At 42.0% G+C, this 20,113-nt stretch overlaps 1 protein-coding gene across 3 annotated transcripts in view; it reads right to left on the bottom strand.

The window, feature by feature from the left end:
- The window catches only part of PPP2R2B (protein phosphatase 2 regulatory subunit Bbeta), a 365,300-nt gene that overhangs the window by 68,379 nt on the left and 276,808 nt on the right, over positions 1-20,113 (bottom strand). For all 3 annotated transcript variants that reach the window (XM_053294367.1, XM_053294368.1, XM_053294369.1), the window contains 2 exons: positions 19,446-19,611; positions 13,463-13,575 (listed from right to left, as the gene is read on the bottom strand). In XM_053294367.1, the coding sequence (XP_053150342.1) occupies positions 13,463-13,575; positions 19,446-19,611 (279 nt within the window). The remainder of the gene's footprint in view (positions 1-13,462; positions 13,576-19,445; positions 19,612-20,113) is intronic.

Here is a 20,113-nt window from a genome sequence, read left to right on the forward strand (position 1 = left end):
CCCTTTGTTTGATGTTGTGGTGGTTTAGCTGCTCCTGGTCAGCCATTCATATCCAGCTTTGGCTGTTAGTAAATGTCACAGGAACCAACAGTCCAGAAATCAGATCTACAGACATTCATCTTTGCCTTCCTACAGGACAGCAAACTCTATTCTTCTCTGCTTCAGTAATGGACAAACCTCTTTTAAAAGGGAAACAGAAGACTTTTTAATAAGGTTACACACTACTAGTCAACCTCAGAAATGCCTCCTCCCCCCCCCCTTTTGGACACTGCACAGAAAATGGATATGATGATTTATATGTTGCAGGCCATTTTGACATGCGTGTTGCATCTGGAGCTTCTGTGAGACTCAGGAATAATCGGAAGCTTATCTCTTTCTTTGTGTAATGACCAGCTATCAGTTTCCAAGGCCCTTCAAACAATTCAATAAAGTGACACCAAAGTTCACCTCAGTACCCTGAACGTCTTGATGTTTCACATGCTCAGACAAGGCCACTGCCTACAAGGGCCACACGGTGACATGAGACTGATAGGTATGCTTGTTCAGCTGATTGGATGACATTTGTTTCATTAAATTAAAAGGCCGGCTGCAATTTTACTGTGAGCCACACTAGGCTAGGTTGCAGGCACCCAGGAACAGAAGAGAGAATGCTGTCCGGGGAAGGTTTATTGAGAATACCATTATCAGCAGGAATGGAAAATTCCAAAACCTGGCCAGCCATTGCCCTAGACAAAAGAACTACTTTCCAGATCTCCTGAGGGCCAGCTTCTAAAAATGTGTCCAGTTTTTCTAGCCCTGATTATCAGAGTATTTCTCAGCCTCCTTGCACACCAATTTCAGACAGCCCATGTTCTAACAGATCACCTTTGAGCCTTGGATTATTGTTCAGGTCTGCCTATCGGTTTCATTTGTACCTCACTCACATCTGTCGTTACACTGTCCACCTTTCTTTTTCTATAACCAGGATTTTCATTAAAAGGTTTGTGATTCAAAAAACAGTTTTTCTGCTGATACTATGATGAGAAAGTAACAGCATCAGCACAACTAATATCCTGTCTCCAATTTTAGCCAGTGTTGCATATTTCTTCTTCTTTTTCTATATAAAGATCAGCCTTGCTGATAACAAGGCTCACATACACTGATTAGGACATTCAGCCAAGGCTCTCCTTTTCTGAAATACTGTAACAGTGACTCCAGAGCTTAAGCTTCTGGTTTATATAGTGGGGGGGAAACCCAGGCAAAGAGAACCTGTGAGAACCTTCCTTGAAACCGCTCTGCCAGACTAGAGGCTCTAGTCCAGAGAGAGGCAAGACTACAACACCTGGGGCTTTACGGTGTAGAAAAAGGACGACTGCGGGGAGACATGATAGAGATCTATAAAATCATGCATGGTGTGGAGAAAGTGGAGAGAGAGAAATTCTTTTCCTTCTCACACAACACTAGAACCAGGGGTCACTCCATGAAATTGATTGCCAGGAGGTCTAGGACCAACAAACGGAAGTACTTTTTCACACAACGCATGATCCACTTGTGGAACTCTCTGCCACAGGATGTGGTGACAGCCAACAACCTGGATGGCTTTAAGAGGGGTTTGGATGACTTCATGGAGGAGAGGTCTATCAATGGCTACTAGTCGGAGGGCTGTGGGCCACCTCCAGCCTCAAAGGCAGGATGCCTCTGAGTACCAGTTGCAGGGGAGTAATGGCAGGAGAGAGGGCACGCCCTCAACTCCTGCCTGTGGCTTCCAGCGGCATCTGGTGGGCCACTGTGGGAAACAGGATGCTGGACTAGATGGGCCTTGGGCCTGATCCAGCAGGGCTGTTCTTATGTTCTTATGAGAGCCAGCTTTTTGGCAAGCGTAGCACAAGTCAAATCCAAAAGATGGCAAAGTGTGTGCCTTACATAGGGAAGGTCCCTGCCTCCATCTCTAGCATCTCCCGATAAAACGGATCTCAGGCTGCAGGGCTCAAAAAGACTCCTGCAAGAGATTTTGGAGATCTACTGTCAGTCAGAGCAGACTGTGCTAGATTAGTCACATATCTTCATGTGCTTTTTCGTTCACTTGGGCATCTTAATTCAGTGTCTCTTCATCTTTTTTTTTTAAAACCCACATCCCTCTTCCTTTTGTGTTTGATTGTTTATTACAGGACTTCACAACTTTTGCCCTCCAGCTGTTGTTTGATTACAACTCCCATCATCCCCAGGCCAATAATCAAGAAGGATGGGAGTTGTAGTCCAACAACAGCTGGAGGGCCGAGGTTGTGCAGCCCTGATTTAGAATATAAGCCTGTGAGCAGGGCACTGTTTTTATTCTATATTTATTTTATATTGCACAACCTCTTTCCTAAGACTTTTAAGAATCTCTATTATTATTACTATTATTATCAAGAGACTAATGATGTTCTTCAGCATAAGGCAACTTCAGGTGTATAAGATAGCACCACTCTCTATTACAGCACCATTCACTAGTACAGTACATATGCAACTTCTTCCCAATGGCCTGAAGTGGTTTTGCCTCTACCATACTGAGTTAGGGGAGCACAGTACTGCAGAAGCAAGCAAACGTGAAGGGCTGGCTCTGTGCCACAACCAGGACCACAGACTCTCCAAACTGGCAGGAGCAGCACAAATCACCACTCTCAGTCACTTGTGGCATTTATGCTGCTGATTAATCACCCACTCAAGTGATACTTGCTACCTCCAGAGGTGACTTCATCAAGTGAGGGGTGGAGCTGATATCAGGAGGGGTCAAGGAGGAAAATGCAAGACTGACTATATGACCTATGTTTACCACTAGAGTCTGAAGTTGTACATATTATTTTGTGGCTTTTACTAAGGTGTCTTGTGATGTCCAAATATCATAACCCAGAATTTGCAATGGCAAATGTTCCAGCAGATTCAATTTGTTGTCTCTCCTGAATATCTGTCTATATCTCACACACACACACACACACACACAAACATGGGTTTTAGTTGTCTAAAGCAGGATTAAAGTGTTAAAGCTTCAAAACAATTAACTCTTTGCTGGATGTAGAATTTTTTATACACACACAAACAATTTCTCCGTAAACATTATCTCAACTGTCACTTGGGAAAATGAAACTTCCCACAAAAATAAAATATTTAAAAAGCAGAGGTAATAGAGCCTGCCACCTTTTCATTGCTTTCAAAATTCAGATCTTCTGTGACTAGTCCTGGAAGCTTTTCTTTCTTTTTTTAACCCCATATATCCCCCCACCCCACTTTGTTTTGTTCATCAAAGGAAACAGAAAGTATCTTGCTGTGCAAAGCACCCCAGGGGGACATTTGCAAACCTCCTCTTCTAAGAGGAAGGGTAGTTAAAAGTGAGGGGAAACCACTTCTATCAGTGCTTCAATGGAAGCTTTATTTGCAGAGTGTGGGATCAAAGCCAAAACATTCCCCCTTTAAAGAGATTTAACTCCTAGATGTTATTTATGCTAATTATGTCTTGCAAACATCCCCCAGCATAGAAGCAAACACATACACAGAGTCACATCAGAGACTCCAAGGAGGCTAAATCATGCTCCCGAATAACCTAAAAGCAGGTGGGTTATAGAGCTGCGTCAGAGATGAAAAATGCAGGTAGTCATATTGGTCCATTACTGAAACAGCAAAGTACAGGGCAGTCTACTAGATGAGCATTAAGCAAAATAAAAAGAAAACAGAGGGTAGGGGGAAGAAAAATATGCTGAAGGGCATGAGTAAAAGCCAGCAAACCTTTTTCATGCCCTGCAACATATTTATTTTTTGCTTCCTGCTATCTCCCCACCCCGCCTTTTGCATACCAACCAGAAGTTCGCATTCAGACAATCCCCTAAACCATGATTTGGAAGATCAGGAATGAGCATATTTGGCCTCCAAACCAGGATCCCAAGCCATGGTTTGATCCTGGCTTACTATCCTTTTTTGAGAGCAAACTATGAGGCTGTTCTCACATGCGGGCAAAACCGGGCTACCGAAGCATCGCAGCCCCCAACCCCCCCCGCTGCCAGCAATTGTGCGGATGGGTGATCTGCCTGCCCAAGGAGAGAAGAGGTATCGTATGTGGGGAGGTAAGTGCAAGCAGTCTTCCTCCCTGCTATCTCAAGCCCGTTCTCACGAATTGTAAGAAAAGGTCCTATGTTTTCACTATGAATATCTCCATATGCAAAAGCAGCAGTGAAATAGTTAAATTGATTTAAATGTCACTCTCTCAGAAAAGGAAAGTACAGTTTGCTTAAGGACACTCTAATGGATTGATAACAATACCTGTGCCAAACATAATCATGCTTGGCATTTAGAAAGCATATTGCTTCTTGAAAGTGCCTTAAAGTAGGTTTGCCAGTAACTTAAGATTTGCCAGTAAATGAGATAAGTAAATTGTAGGAAATGTAGGAACACAATCTCTGTTAGAAAGGAAAATGCAGGCAGTCAACATTGGTCTAACTGAGATGGAACTGTGTAATGTACAAATGTCTTGAATGCGTTGCTAAAACTTTAACATTTACCTTCAAAACATTACCATTAATACTGAAATGATCTTGAGACTGGACTTGGAATTAAAGTATTAAAAAAAAAAGAATAGCCTTTCCAAATCAGAACAACAGTTCTTTCAGTCTGTTCTGGACAAGAGGTTGCTTGCATACACTAGCCATTTTCTCTGAAATTGACACTATTCACTGAGGCTCTACACACGATCGGTATGTAGGGCCAGGAGGGGTTTGGCCGGGTACCCCACTAGAGGCTCTTCTCAATGATCGTGAGAAGAGCCTCAGAGTAAGGTATGAAAACTTTTCCCAATAAGTAACATTTGTTATTCAAGATAGTTCACAATGGGAGAAATGTCAATGACAGTAATACATTACTGGACTCAAAACATTTTAAAAATCCCTGCATTCTGTTGCTCAGTTCCTCTTCTACCTCTCTGACTTTCACAGATCCCAAACCCCAATTACCTCAATTTAACAGCCACAGAGGCTATTCACACGAGCATGCAAAACCAGGCTAAGGGAGACCAGCCCAGTTTCGCATACTTGGGTGAACTGCCAGGATCGGGCCCGATGCAGGCAACTACATGGCGGCAAACTTGCCTAAGTAGCCTCCCTCATAAATGAGGTTAAGAGAGCAAGCGCTCCCTCAACCTCATTTTATTGACTGTGTGTTAGCTGTGGCTGCTTGCAGCTGCGGATGGCACACTCGGGGGTGGTGGTGGATCCCAATAATGCACTGTGCACTTGCACGGTGCATTACTGGAGCTCCTGGGGGCTGGGTGACACGTGGAGATGCGTCCCGGCACCCCGACCCTGGGAGCTGTAGCGGGAGCTGCTGCTTGTCTGGACGGGCGATCCACCCACCCAGGGACAAAGAGCTGCTTGTCCACAGGGAGGTTGAGTTGAACCTGCTCTCCCCACAGATCTCCATGGAGCTCTTCTCAGTGATCATGAGAAGAGCTCCATTTAGTCAAGAAAAGGGAAAGGTTATTTAAGGGGGGAAATCCCCTAAGTATAGTATGAGATACAGATTTCAAAGCTCAGTCAATAAGTAATGGACCAACAAAGAATCCCGCTGCATAAGACCAACAGCTCAACTAGTCCAGCATCCTATTTCTCATTATTGTCCAGTGATACCTCTAGGAAGCCCACAAGCAGGAGATGAAAACCTACTTTCTAGCCCTATTCAGACATTATGCTGTACCCTGCAGCAAATGTCGCTCTGTATACTTGTACAGGTGGAGCTCATTATCCGCGAGGGGTTGTGTTCCCACCAATTTCCGCAGATAAGAAAACCATGGATAATGAGACGTTGATTCTATGGAAATTGGGGGGCGTGGTTAGGGTCTCACGGGGCAAAAAAAAGAGCACAAAACAGCAACAAATGGCAGAAATATGAGCAAAAAAGTGTACTGTGCTCTGCAGGTCTGAAACATTCTAGCAATGCCCCCCAAACCCCCAATTTCTATTAAGCTCAAAAAATTGCAGGTTGTTTTTTTTTAACAGGAGAGCTACAAAATGGTTCCTTTAAACAAAATGGTGGCCAGAAATGACCTTGGTAGTCATTTTCAGCCACCTAGGAATCACTGATATTAACCCTTTCTCTGTCTGCGCATGCCAAGGTTGTGTACATATTTTTGGACCGTGGATATGTGAAACTGCAAATAGCGTTTCTGCAAATAACAAGGTTCACAAGTACATGCTTCCCCCCCCCCATGTTAAAAGTGAACCTGCATACAGGCCCCTCAAATGTACAGATAGGAATCTACAGATAGGAAATGTACTGCTGTACTTGTGTTCAACATAACATGTGAATAATTGTACCTCTGTACAATCTGTACTTGTGTACACTATACACTGACTGTACAAGTGTTGAACATAATATCTGAACAGGGTTTCTTTCCCACATCACTGCTGTCCCGCAATTAGTATTCAGAGTATGCATCTGGAGGCAGAACCCAGCAATCATGACTAGAAGCAATGCATAGACTTAGAATGTGTCTAGTCTTCCTTTGACTCCCCAAACACAAGGAGTTAATGGTGTCTCTCTTGTCTCAGTTCAAGCTGCATATCCTCAAAGGCTTTTCCTTAAGAAGAAAGATGCTAACATTCTTGAAATTAAATCACAAGTAGAAAGGAAACTGTGCAATGGATTCAGAGATGTGCATGCATTTTGCAGCAATATTTGTGGGGCGGGGGGGCATTTGAGTTTCATGCGCAGCTGTCAAACAGAAAACTCTCAAAACACCACTTGTGCACATTTAGATAGTGGCTGACATGATGGGCTACCCTATGACAACATTAGGCATCTGCCTGGGCTGCTGCACAACTTGTAAGGCAATTCTGGCATGTGTTGCGTGTTATGGGGCTGCTGCAGAACAACTTAAAACCGCTTCTGGGCAGTTGCACAGCACTACTTCCATTGGAAACTACCCAGAAATGGGTTTAAGTTGTTCTGCAGCAGCCCCAAGACATGTAACAGCATCGGGGCTGCCTTTCAAGTTGTGCAGCAGCCCCAACAGATCCCTAGTATTGACACAGGGCTGTCTGTCATACTGGTCAGTCACGTGTGTACAATGCTTCTGGGTTATGGTCCATATTCATTCCTGTGCGAGTTGAAGTCAAAGTGAAGAGGGGAAGGACCATAACTCAGGTGAAGAGCAATTGCTTTGCATGCAGAAGGTCCCAGGCGTCTTCAGGTAGGGCTCAGAAAGACCCTTGCCCAAAAACCTGGAGAGCTGCCAGTCAGCACAGACACTGTGCTAGATGGACCAATGGTATAAGGCAGCTTCTGATGCAACTCTTCTCTTGCCAGACAACGTTTATTTTTCTGTCCCAACTTCTGTCTTATTGGTTCATGAAAAATAACTATGATCAGATGGAAATAATCATTTAATTTTTTATTTTTTTAAAAAAGATTAGCCTGCTCTAGAACAATCCAAGGACTATTTGAAAACACAGCAGGCAAATACAAGCAAATAATGATAGTAATCAATAGTCAAGATAAGAACTATTATTATTTGTTTGTTTCAAACAATAAAGTAAGTGCATCCCACTGAGATCCCATAGCCATCATTACATTGATTGCCAAAAGCATTTGCTTGACCAGACAGTAGCTCCGCTCTCTGATCAATAGCAGCTTTGACATTTGTATAAAGTAAAGTGTGCCTGCCAGTCACCAAAACTGGGGTGAGAGTAAAGAAATGTTACCCAGAAAGTAAATCAGCAGTCACCCATATACAGTGGGCTGCCCGTGTGATACTATAATTTCATAAATATAAGTGTCTTGATTGTTCTTTTTTTATTACCACACTTTCTGTAAAAATGCAATAAGGAATGAGTGATGGGCAAAATAATTGACTATTAACCTCAATGGTACAAACAAATTGCAAATATGACCCTTAGATACAAACTGGATAGTGGATCAGTGTGTAGTTTTGTTCCTCTCATAGGCAGTCAGGTTTTTTGCAGAATCTAACAATTGCATGCGGCAGCTCAAAGGTGACAATTCCCTTTTATGGACCGAGAGAGAACAAAATAAATCACATTTGTACATTGGTACAAATATAGTTGAATGGATCTTGAACACATACATTGCAGGCTTATAAAGCATATTTTTCCATGCAGGTTTTAAAGCCATATACTATATGTCCTAAACACTATAGTCTATAAACACGAAGTAGGATGCCCTAGCCAAAGCAGTGCCAGATGTACCACACACACACACACACACACACACACACACACACACACACACAGGCCTTCAGTCAAACTGGTTTGGAGGTGTGTGTAAAAAATTCCCACTTTGTCCCCTAGTAGCAATCAGCACCAGACTAGTGTTGCGACAGTGCAATAGGATGCACTTGTACAACCTGAGTGTACTTCCTGCGGTGAAAACCTTTTTCATGCCATCTATGTTGCAGGAAATCAATCAATGCTCCACTATCCTTGTTGCATAAGCACAACACTTGCACGAGTTCATTAACAGTACAAGAGACTAAGTAACTTTGAGCATCCATTCAGCCATGTTGCCTTCTTGCACATGTGCACCTTTGTTCATTATACTAGTGCATTGTTAGTTGGATGTCCAGTCAGTAATCCTAAAAACTCAGCCCATACAGCAGCAAAGGGGAGCATGACAAGCTTCCCTATAAGGAAGACATTAAGCTGGACGAGATGACAGATAAGGCCTGCTCTTGCATCCTAGCCAGATACATCCCAACTATTTCTGTCCAAATGATATCCTATGCAAACCACATCCAAAGCAGTTACATGCATACACCTGTAATCCCCAAGTATAAGGGCTGTCAATCCACATGACAATTGCTACTAATCCAAAGTATGTATGTAAAAATTCAACACAGCAATTGTGATGCAAAATCAGGAACATCAGCATGGTGTGGATCTAACCAACTAGGATCTGGGGGCTACAAGTCTCCCTTCCATTCCTTAGTTTTTTACAAGTATTTGAGGTTGTTGTTTCTTTTCAGCAAAATATAGCTGGGTTCACACTATCACAAGGATCCCGGTTAAAAATTAATCAGGATTAGTGAGCCCTGTGGAGCTGATGGAAAAAACACAGAATTTCAGGGCACTTCTGGTCAAACTGCTGCAGTTATCCAGAATTTAACCAGGATAGTTATCCAATATTTTCTTAACACTGCTTTTAAGGAAAAAAAAGATATAAGAAGGACTGGCCCAGCTTTGTACATGAAGAGCAACATAACCATCCAGACATTCAGGACTGTTCAGTCAGTCAGTCCTGAATATCAGATCCTGAAAGACATTCAGGATCTTTGCGAAATTCAGGCTTCCTGAATGACAGTAAGAAAATGTAGCCTTCAAAATGCCATACTCAAAATGACAGAACACGCACGTGTGCGCGCACGCACACACACACACACACACACACACACACATACACACTCTAAAGGAGAATGTTGCCTCAGCCTTGAACAACATGTCTACCAGCAAGTAGGAACAATGCAATATGGAAACAATTTGTTTCTCACTGAGAATTAATTAGCTGTCTGGAGTTATTAAATGACCTTGCTGGCCTTGCAGGCAATGAAACCACAAGCTACAAAAGGTGAGCCAGGGTAATCACAGCACTGTGTATTAAAAATTCTTCAAAATGCATATTAATATATATCAGGCTAAAGACAAATACCAAACTAGCAGTTTTGTACAAAAGGAGATAATGAGACTAAAACAGCAAACACATCTCAAAATGTTGAAGATGTTTTTATTTCAGCAGGCCTTTCCCTAACTATATATATACACATTTCTTTGTGATTGCTGTGTTTTAATGTCTTATCCTGCACTTCTATTATTTTAGAGACTTTTTTCCTCTATTTTTAATGAATTTGTGGTAAGTCGCCATGGATTCATTGTTGAATAATGGTGGCATATAAATCTTTCAGTTACATAGTTTGAAAAGTGGAACTACGGTCATTTTAGTTCAATCATTAAGAGATCATCAGGAGATTGGGTGCAAGGTGTTATCAGTATGCTGATGACACACAAATCGATTTCTTCATGTCAGCATCATCAGAAGAGTGCATAACCTCCCTAAATGTCTGCCTGGAGGCAATCATGGGCTGGATGAGGGATAACAAATGGAGACTGGATCCAAATAAGACGGAGCTGCTTATTGTGCGGGGACGGAACTTGGGAGACGATTTTTATCTGTCAGTTCTGGATAGGGTCACACTTCCCCAGAAGGAACAGGCATACAGTTTGGGAGTGATTCTGGATCCAAACCTCTCCCTGGTGTCCCAGGTTGAGGCGTGGGCCAGAGGTGCCTTCTATCAACTTCGGCTGATATGTCAGGTGTGTCCATTTCTTGAGATAAACGGCCTCAGAACAGTGGTACATATTAGGGATGTGCATGAACTGGTTCGATGGTCATTTTATGGAGTGTCAAACCAGTTCAGAGGTCTGGTGTTCAGACCGGTTCGGAGATGAGGGGAGGGTTACCTTTAAGGATCAGGTAGGGTGCCCATCCCCTACCTGACGCTTTTCCCCTGCTGGCACTGTCTCCAAAAATGCTGGCACCTGGGCTGCTGCGTACTTCCTTACAGCCCTGGTCAGCATCGTACTGGAAATGGTCGGAGTGCGTGCGCATGCCATGTACGTGCACCAGCCACTTCCAGTACAATGATGACTGGGGCTGCAGGGAGGTACGCAGAAGCCCTGCACCAGCGTTTTTGGAGACAGTGCCGGTGGGGGGGAAACGGCAGGGGGTTTTGGGCACCCTCCCTTATCCTTACAGGTAACACACACTCACCTCTAGGGAGTGCACGAACCCATTCGTAAACATCCCTAGTACATATGCGGGTAACCTCCAGACTGGACTACTGCAATGAGCTCTATGTGGGGCTGCCTTTGCACATAGTCCAGAGACTGCAGTTGGTAAAGAATGTCAGTGTGTGTACAGAGATCCGTGAAACAACCTTAAGCAAGGTCAAGATATATTAAACATGCACATGAAGAATGTCTATAGACATACAAAATATACAACTGGTCACAGACCATAAATAGACTCAGCAAAATCATCTTGGAGAAACCATATTACTCCTATACTAAAAGAACTACACTGGCTACCAATAAATTTCCGTGCAAAACAATGTGCTGGTTATAACCTATAAAGCCCTAAACAGCTTAGGCTCTGGCTATTTAAGAGAATGAGGTTATTCTCACGGTCTGCCAAAATCGGGCTAAGGGAGCCTAGCCCGATTTTGGCAGACTGTGAGAACTACCGGGCTTGCAGCCAAGCCCGGTCTTACGGAAGCGGGTCACCCGCTTAACTACCCCTCCCCTAAGCCCAGGTTAGCGGAGTAAGCGCTCTGCTAACCTGGGCTTTCTGAACGTGAGTTGCCACGGTGCGGCTCTGTGGTGCGACAACTCATGAGTAGACCCCTGACCGGGAGGATAAAAAGCAGCATCCCAGCTCAGGGGTCTCTCCAGCCTGCCCTGCGTGCTCGCGCAGGGCATGCTGGAGCTTCCAGGGGCCGCATGGCCTCCGAACTCCCCAGCCCCTGCCGGCTTCGTAACAGAGCCAGCAGTTGTGTGGGCGGCCAGTTCGGCCACCCACAGCAAACTGATGGGTCGTCTGCTGTGAGAGCGGGCTAAGCCCGCTCTCCTCGCTAACCCCATTTCGGCGGTTCCCAATGATTGTGGGAACTGCCTCAATGTCTTCTTCACTATCAACACCATTGCCCATCGAGATCATTTGGAGAGGTCCATCTGCAGTTGCCACCAGCTTGTCTTGTTGCTACACAGGGATGAGTCTTCTTTTTTGCCACCCCGAGACTGTGGCATGTGCTCCCTGCTGAAATAAGAGCCACCCCATCTCAGACAACTTTAAAAAAGTCCCTAAAAACTCATTTTTTCACCCAAGCTTTTTAACTTGACTGGGTTTTTAAGAACTGTTTTAAGGTTTTCATTTTTGTTTTAATTTGCTTTATGTTGTAAACTATGGTCTATAAGATTGCTAAATAAAATAAGATAAAATAAACTCCGTCTTGCACTTGCAAGTTCAAAATTTCACCTGCCTGGTGATCAGAGAAAGGGCCGAGGTTCTTCTGTGCAGTATTCAAGTGCTGTGTCAGCATAGAGAGATCATAATTAGAAAAGTATACAGATCACAGCACATGCAAACACCACCCTTCTTCACCAGAAGTGTCTATCTCTAACCAGAATCTTAACTTCCAGATAAGTTAAATAAAGCAATAGTTTCACTAACTGAAACTGGAAAGAACAGTCTCAGAGTACACTTGAATACTCTTATATTCATTGAATACAAGCACTGAATGCTCAGTTAACTCCGATACACTTTAAAGCAACAGAGGTATGATGTGATATGGTAATAATTCTACATAAATAACTCTTAAAGTGTCCTGAAAAACTCTGACCACTATCTTACCAACAGGAATCAAAATGAGGTTCACCAATGTGAATGTTTCACTATGTCTCTGTGCTGCTTAAGGGAAAAGGGAAAGGAAACAACAATCCCTATAGGATACAGAAACGTTTTAGAACACCAAGGCTGGAGTTAGACACCAACCTTTACCACAAAGAAGAACCTTGTGCTTTGTAAAAAGTGTGGAATGAAAAAAAGTTCACCAGGTGCATCAGACTGATGCACTGATAAGAAGTGATGTCTTTCAATATATATTTTTAAAAGATAAGGAAAATATCACATCAGGCGCTGGCAGTCCACTTTCTTCTGAAGGTACTCATCCCACAGTAATCAGTGCACCATCCTTTTAGTAATGACTCCCACTCCGTCTTCCTGAGCCACCAACCTCTATTGTGTATGCAGAATATTTTGTGTGTATGTTCCATTAAGCAACCTCCAAATGAGAGTTGCTTTTGTGTTTTTCTCTTTTTGCACATTATTGCTTTCACAAATTTTGTTACACAGATACAGTATCTACATATTGGCAACTATAAGTGTAAATGGCTGTGGAAGAACTTTTTGTACCTTAAGTATATCAGACAGGCAACTATCGCATGCACATGATTTCTGTGCAAGAAAACTACAAAGTGTGAAACCACCCATATTCTAAGCCAGACAAGTTTTCCGATTAGCTGAACACCAAAGTGAATTAGAAATGTGCCCTGGCAGTTCGGACAGGAGACTAAAGCTGCAAACCCAAGACAGGGACGACTTGTGCTTGCTCTATTTACCATGATCCGTACAGGTCTTCTGAGGGGACTGTAAATACGGATGCCTCAATGAGTGGCAAACTATGCCCCTCATTTCATGATACAACATGGACGCTTAGCACAGTGATTGCTTAACACTTTGAAAGCACTACTTATATGTAGCAGAGAAAATGAAGGTATGCCAGAAAGGTGTACTGCTTTCTGTGCAGAGTTACAAAGTGATGATATGGACAATTAGAAATAAACGGAAAGTGTCTGCTCTTTTTGCAGAAAAAACTGGTAAGTCATAGTGGCCCTACCCGTAGCGTTGTAATTGTGGAGGGGTCCCGGAGCCGCCCATCTTCATCTTTAAGATTGTAGCCCTCAGGTCTCTTGTCTCGCTCACTAACTTTCCATAGTTTCACAGTTTTATCTAGGAGAGAACAAAACAACAGGAATAACTGATGGAACATTTTTCTAAGACAGATGCATTGCTATTGAATAATTATAAATGTAATATTAAATAAGGCTTACTGCTCTTTGCCACTTACACAACACATTAAAAATGTAGAATGTTTTCTTAGAGTACAGAGTCACAAAAGGGTTTTGGGGGGGCAATCTATCATTATAAAGCCTGAGAATTCTATTAATCAGGACATCAGGACAATTTATCCTATCAGTGAGAAATTTGACATGCAGTAGCCACGTGGTGACAGCTACAATCAGGCCAAATTTGAGAATGTTCTGACGAAGGATAACTGAACTATTGTAGTTTTAAACTTATGCTTTGAACTATTGCCTTCACACAGTTAACCATTTTTATGACTACCCAAAACACACCTTCAATTTCTTCTTTTACTATTTTAAGACTAGATAGAGAATTTAAGGTAATTGCCAGGGTGTGCCTTCAGCTAGTTTGGTAAAGATCTGTTCATGAGATTTCAAAGTCTCCATTTTAAATCATTCACTTGACTACGCCAGCTAGTGCAACCTACATGCATTTGGCAGACAAGAACTTCCTTGGTGGGGCCTGCTTCCTAAAAGAAAAATAGTCATCAAAGTGAACAGGCTGCAGCAGAGTATTTGTAAGTGGGAGGATCTGTATATGTTTGCTGGATCTGTATACGTTTGCTTGTGGTGTGCTGCTGCTATGTAAGGCTACATGTGACATAATGCTGCATTTGTTTGTGCATGACATAGTCTGTGCATATTTGCATATGGCATAGGAACTCATTCTTCTGTAAAAAGGGATTTCTTTAAATTCTTGAATTACTCTTAAAATAATATTTCACTGTTGTGATTGTATATTTGATAAACCAAGGCTTTGGCATCATGATTTACCCGGGATCACCAAGAGAATCTATACTGAGGAGTTAGAAAATCTCACAAGATTTATATCCACACTGCTGTTCAATGGACCAACTATCACTCGGGTCCCACACAGTTGAGGACCTGGACCCCTATAGAAAGCAAGCACAGATCTCCTTGTTGCTCAGACTAATTAGCAAGACTGACCCAGAAATCACCTGATCCTCTCTGGTTTATTTGTGAGAAGAGGTTTCTTTGGCTGGTCTCCCTGCTGTTCCCTCCTTTGGTCAGAGCAGGTAGAAGTAAACCTGCTGAAGCCTGATATCTCTCAGGTTACCCATAGACTTGCTGCAGATTGGTGAGCCTCTGCCTCAACCAGAATCTCTGTTCCCCGCTTCCCCGCTCTAACACACACACACACACACACACACACACACACACACACACACACACACACACTTCTCATTTGATCTGGGGATGAGAATAGTATTAGAGTTGGCTTGGCTTAAATAAAAAGGGTTTCTGAACCTGTGTGATGAATGATCAGGATATTCCAAAAAACCTCTCCAGTGATCTGGAAAGTCTTAAAATGATAACCCTCCACTTCATTTTATAGGTAAATATAGGTACTTTTGTCCCTTACATGTATGTTTTTTCCACATTAAAAAGAGCTTATATAAAATACCAGTGTAGATATTTGTTCTTATATATATTTTAGGCATATCCATTATCCAGGGAACTGTGGTGGCTATTCAGACTCATTTTCCCCAAAGAGAAGTTTTTCAGAATGCCCTCACCCATATGATGTAATGGTGACCTGAACACACTGCATATCTCATGCATACTAGACACAATGTACACACTGCTTAATGTGCATACCTTTGGATTGAATTTCAGCAGGGTGAGGTATCTGATCTTTTTTCAATATAGTTCAGATGCCTCATAAAGTGTCCTTGAGTTACATTACACAGGGGACAATTAGAAGGGACTCCTCTCTGGTCTCCTGCAGAAGATCCCCGCCATTTGGCAGAAGAAAGAACCATGTTCATGATTGTTCAGTCTACCTAGCATGTCTCTGAATATTTCAACCACTTTTCAAAGTGGCAAACCACAAAGCTAGATTCTAGTATCTGCCCACAAAGGGTTGCTGAATGTAATTTTCAAGACTAAAATTGAAAAACTAGCACATTGCACATGTCAAACTAAATGAATTTAACTTTGGTCCAGGATGAGGGAGCAGCTTAGACAAGAAAACTAGCATGCACAATATCACATAAAAGCAATTTAGAGTTACATGAGAACTAAGAGCTTTAGCCTAGCTTTGATTGCAACAGATTACATTGCAAGTGCAAAGGGTGATAAAGTACAACCCAGAAAGGAGCCCAATCATGTCTGTAATTTACTCAAAAGTCAGTTTCAACTGCCTCCTCCCAGTGAAAGAGATAAAACCTGACATTTTATCATTGACAGTGAATCCATGGTAAATTCCACAATTGCCAGCTTGCCTGGCAGGTGGATATTTCCATTGGCTTCATCATTTTGCTGTCATCCCATTTATCGTGTGCCATGAAGCCCTTTAGGGAAAGAGCCTTAGGAACATGTGGCTTTTATTCTGAATAATGGTGTTTTCTTTTCCCTTTCCAGGCGGGTGTTCTATCAGCAGTTTTGTCATGACTCCCACCAGCCTTTAAAGACAATCTTATTCATCTTCATTTTTATCCCCTTATGTGGGGATTCCAGTTGACTTCTGTTAATTTTGTTTGTATTAAGTCATTTTGATGTAAGGGACATTCTAAGAGATATTATTTTGGGAATAGCATAGGAATATTTGGATAGAAATCTGGATCATTTTGAGGTCTTTCAAGCATATGAAAACTCATTCCTGGATAGAAAGATAATATCCCTGTTAATAAAAAAAAACTATTTAAAAACTCAATTAACAGAACATTAGGCTACATAATTAATCTTCATTGTGTTTCAATGAGTCTTCCCCCTAAATGAGTTTAATAACTCTCAGAATTTTATTACAATGATCAATAGGGTAAATTCTGTAACACAAAGTAAGTTGACTATGAAAGATAATTAGACCCCTCCTTTTTCCCCTGTAGTAATTAAGTCACATCCATCTTAAGGCTTCATTCATCCTAGTAACATCAGTGGATCCTCTTGATATTTATCTGAACATAACATGAAGCATAAGCTTAGCAGAACTGAAAACTGAAACAAATTAGGATGATTTCTACTCTCCCTCCCTATTTGAGTGTAACTGTCTCCCTAGTACAGTTGAGACATTAAACAACCTTGTTGATTTTAAAACTACATTAGGACCACTGTATGGAATGAGTGGGTGATTTTCTTTCATCTGAGTAATCAGATATATGCTGGCTCCAGTTCTTGAACTCCTTAGTTCAATTTGAACTTGAACTAGAGAGTTAAGAAGAAAATGTCAGTCACAGAGGTTCTGCGGACTGGATTCTCTCTCATGATCTTGGGGTCAGGAAGGAATTTCCCTTCCCATTGGAGTCAGACTGACAAACTCACCTGTAGTTTTCTGTCTCATAATGAACATGACCACCTGAGTTTGCCGTATTAAGCTTGGTTTTTTTAAAAAAAAATTGGAGGACCCTCTGTTCATTTTTAAAAATATGATCCCATCTGTTAATGGTGCTGTGTAAGCTGTGCACAGCTCCTTTACTGCAATCCCCCTGCTATCCTGTGATTCTTACCAGTCACAAAAACTACCTGCAACCCTGTTTACAAGTCACACTGCAAAGTATGTATGAAATAATGGAATGTTAGCAATTGACAAATGGTACACCTAGACTTCTGCTCTGATTATTTATAAGTATTTAAAATTTCAGATATATTCAAATTTAAATTTCATTTAACTCTTTTGAAGGAAAGTTGATTGGGGGAGGGGGCAAGGGGCAATTTAAAAGTTTTAAGGCCTCTCAATATGAATCTTTCCAGATGATAAACACCCAGATCTTATTCTTAGTACTTAAACTAGCACCAGACCATATCCAGTACCAGCGGTGCAACAGTTGCATAATGAAGAGCACCCTTGTTGTAGGAAAATAGGATTTATGCTGCTTTTAAAAATGGAATAGAAGACACAACATGTGCTTCCAAACTGGAGAGAGAGAGAGGAATTAGGAAGGAAGGAAGGAAGGAAGGAAGGAAGGAAGGAAGGAAGGAAGGAAGGAAGGAAGGAAGGAAGGAAGGAAGACTTTATCACAATTTGCCAAGTTGAGTCAGTCTCAATGCCTGCAAGTCTCCTTTTTACAGCTTATATGGGTTTCCTCTGTATACAAATTGCTGTATATATCTGGGTGTATTTTTAAAAAACTTCCAAAGCTTCTTGAAACTTTTAAAAATAAATGGTATTTCCCCCCTCCCATCTCAGGATTACTTATTCATCTGCAGTTGGACAGTGAACATTTTTCTGACTGACACAATAGCCCATTTTTCAGTACTTGAGAAAAATGAAAAAGCATTGCACAGAATTACTGCAAAACTGGGTCCTGTTTTTAACTGTCAAAAAACTATGAAATAATATTCTTGGGAATGGAGTGTATCCAGCACACTAATCATCACTGACACTAACATCTATTTTCAAGTTATATACAAACAGCTCAGGACGGGGCGGCGAGGGGGACACCTGATACAAAAGAATACATTTATTTTATTTTATTTTATTTTATTTCAGATGGGCTGTTTCTTATCATTTATAAAATAAAATAATATGATAAGAACTGTTCCATGGCAAATTCATGTATTCATTTATCTCAAATTGGGGAGGAGAGCTGGTCTTGCACTGTCTGCTGTAAGATATTCCCCTTAGGGGATGGGACTGTAGCTCAGTGACAGAGCATTTGCTTTGCAGGCAGAACATCCCAGGTTCAATCCCTGGAATCTCCAGGTAGGGCTGGGAAAGACTCCTGCCTGAAACCTTGGAAAGCCACTGCCAGTTGGTGTAGACAATACTGAGCTAGATGGACCAAGGGTCTGACTCGGTCTAAGGCCTCTTCCTAGGTTCCAAATTGTGGCTGTCCGTGTCCTCAGAAATGTAAGCTATTCATTTGCTTGGCAGGCTCCATCACTGCCCTCTGTATCTAATTTAAGCAATGAGAACTTCAGAGGCTACCAAAAAATGATCAACCATTACCTTCTGACACTACTGTCCCCCCACCCTCGCATGAAGCTTTTAATGGCATAAGGGAACATCCTTCACTCTAGACATATTTTAAAGAAAGCTGTATGAGAACAAGTTTGCAGAGTGAGCACTGGGAAGAGGAGACAGTTGTGGGGGTTTTTTTTGGCAATGTAAAACCTGGTGGGGGAGCTTTAAGTGGGAATACACTTTAGTAATCATCATGACATGCTAGAGCTGAGAGAAATGTTGGAGCTGCCTTCAGCCTCCATCTCCCAGGTATTTGTACCTCTGAAGACAGAACATGTTACAAGACACACAGCAATGCCGTGGAAAATGGCATCCCCATCTCATGTTCTCAGCCTCTGTAACAGGCACCCCATGGTCTGATGTCATTGCTTTCTGCATTTCCTTAGCCCCAGCAGTGGCAGCCAATGATGTATATCAGATATAAGGAAATGTACAGTGTGAAGACCCAGGATATAATTTACAGCACATAACAGAGGGGAAGGAGGAAGAACTCAACATGGGGTTGCCATTTTCCGGGGCAGACCCATATGTTTTGCAATGCATTGTTCTATCCTGAGGCACTGGTGTACTCAGCAGTTCCAAATAAGACTTGATATCAATGGATTATTGACTTCCATAGTACAAAAAGTTATACGTCAGCCACTGTTGCTGTCGCATGTTCTTAGAAAACCTACATTCTTCAGTTTCTCAATCTGTATGAGAGATACAGAGGTGCTTACCTGTCTTGCAAAGAGTTTCAAGTGTTAATTATTCCCAGTCACTAGAGTATTTGGATGGAAAGTAAATAATTACCTGTCAAGATCACAACATACCATTGGTGGAGAGAAGGAAGTAGGCTGCATTTTGCTGTGGGAGCCATCGTATTTTATTGATCTTCTCCTCTATCTCTAAGCTCTTCAGGTAATCGAACTCAGGTTCATGGCTCTGGAATGTGCTGTAAACATTATATTCTCCCCTGCGATGGGGCTGATTTTTGCTCTGCAGGAGTAGGAAAGAAACAATAAAAGGATTCTTAAGAGAGCCAGAACGAGCAAATTTTCAAATTGATTCTTTTGTTCTCTGTGGATTGCTAAAAGACAGGGGAAATGTCAGATTATGGTGACACATTACAGTTTAGATATCAAAGCAGGCACAAGAGATCTTTCCACCATAATGCATTCTCCTCGTGTGTCAGTTTGTCTGCACACTGGTGATAGGAAGCAGGAAGAGTGCCTTTCTTTCATTTTGTTTCAGGAATGAATGAAGGCCTCCTATCGTTTATCTCCAAGACAAATTGGCAAGGCAAGATAATGGCTCAAACCAAGGGACAAATGCTACTTGGCTTATACAAAGAATCAGCTCTGCACGGACCAATAAAAGATGGACAGTTTTGCCTATAGACCTAATAATCCTTTAGCAAAACTGAAACAAAAATCATCCAAGCCTAAATAGAATGAGTCCAAAATAGCTGTCATCATCCTGGACACTGCTGAACACACCT

Source organism: Hemicordylus capensis, chromosome 2, assembly GCF_027244095.1.
Source record: "Hemicordylus capensis ecotype Gifberg chromosome 2, rHemCap1.1.pri, whole genome shotgun sequence".
Classification (NCBI taxonomy): Eukaryota; Metazoa; Chordata; class Lepidosauria; order Squamata; family Cordylidae; genus Hemicordylus; species Hemicordylus capensis.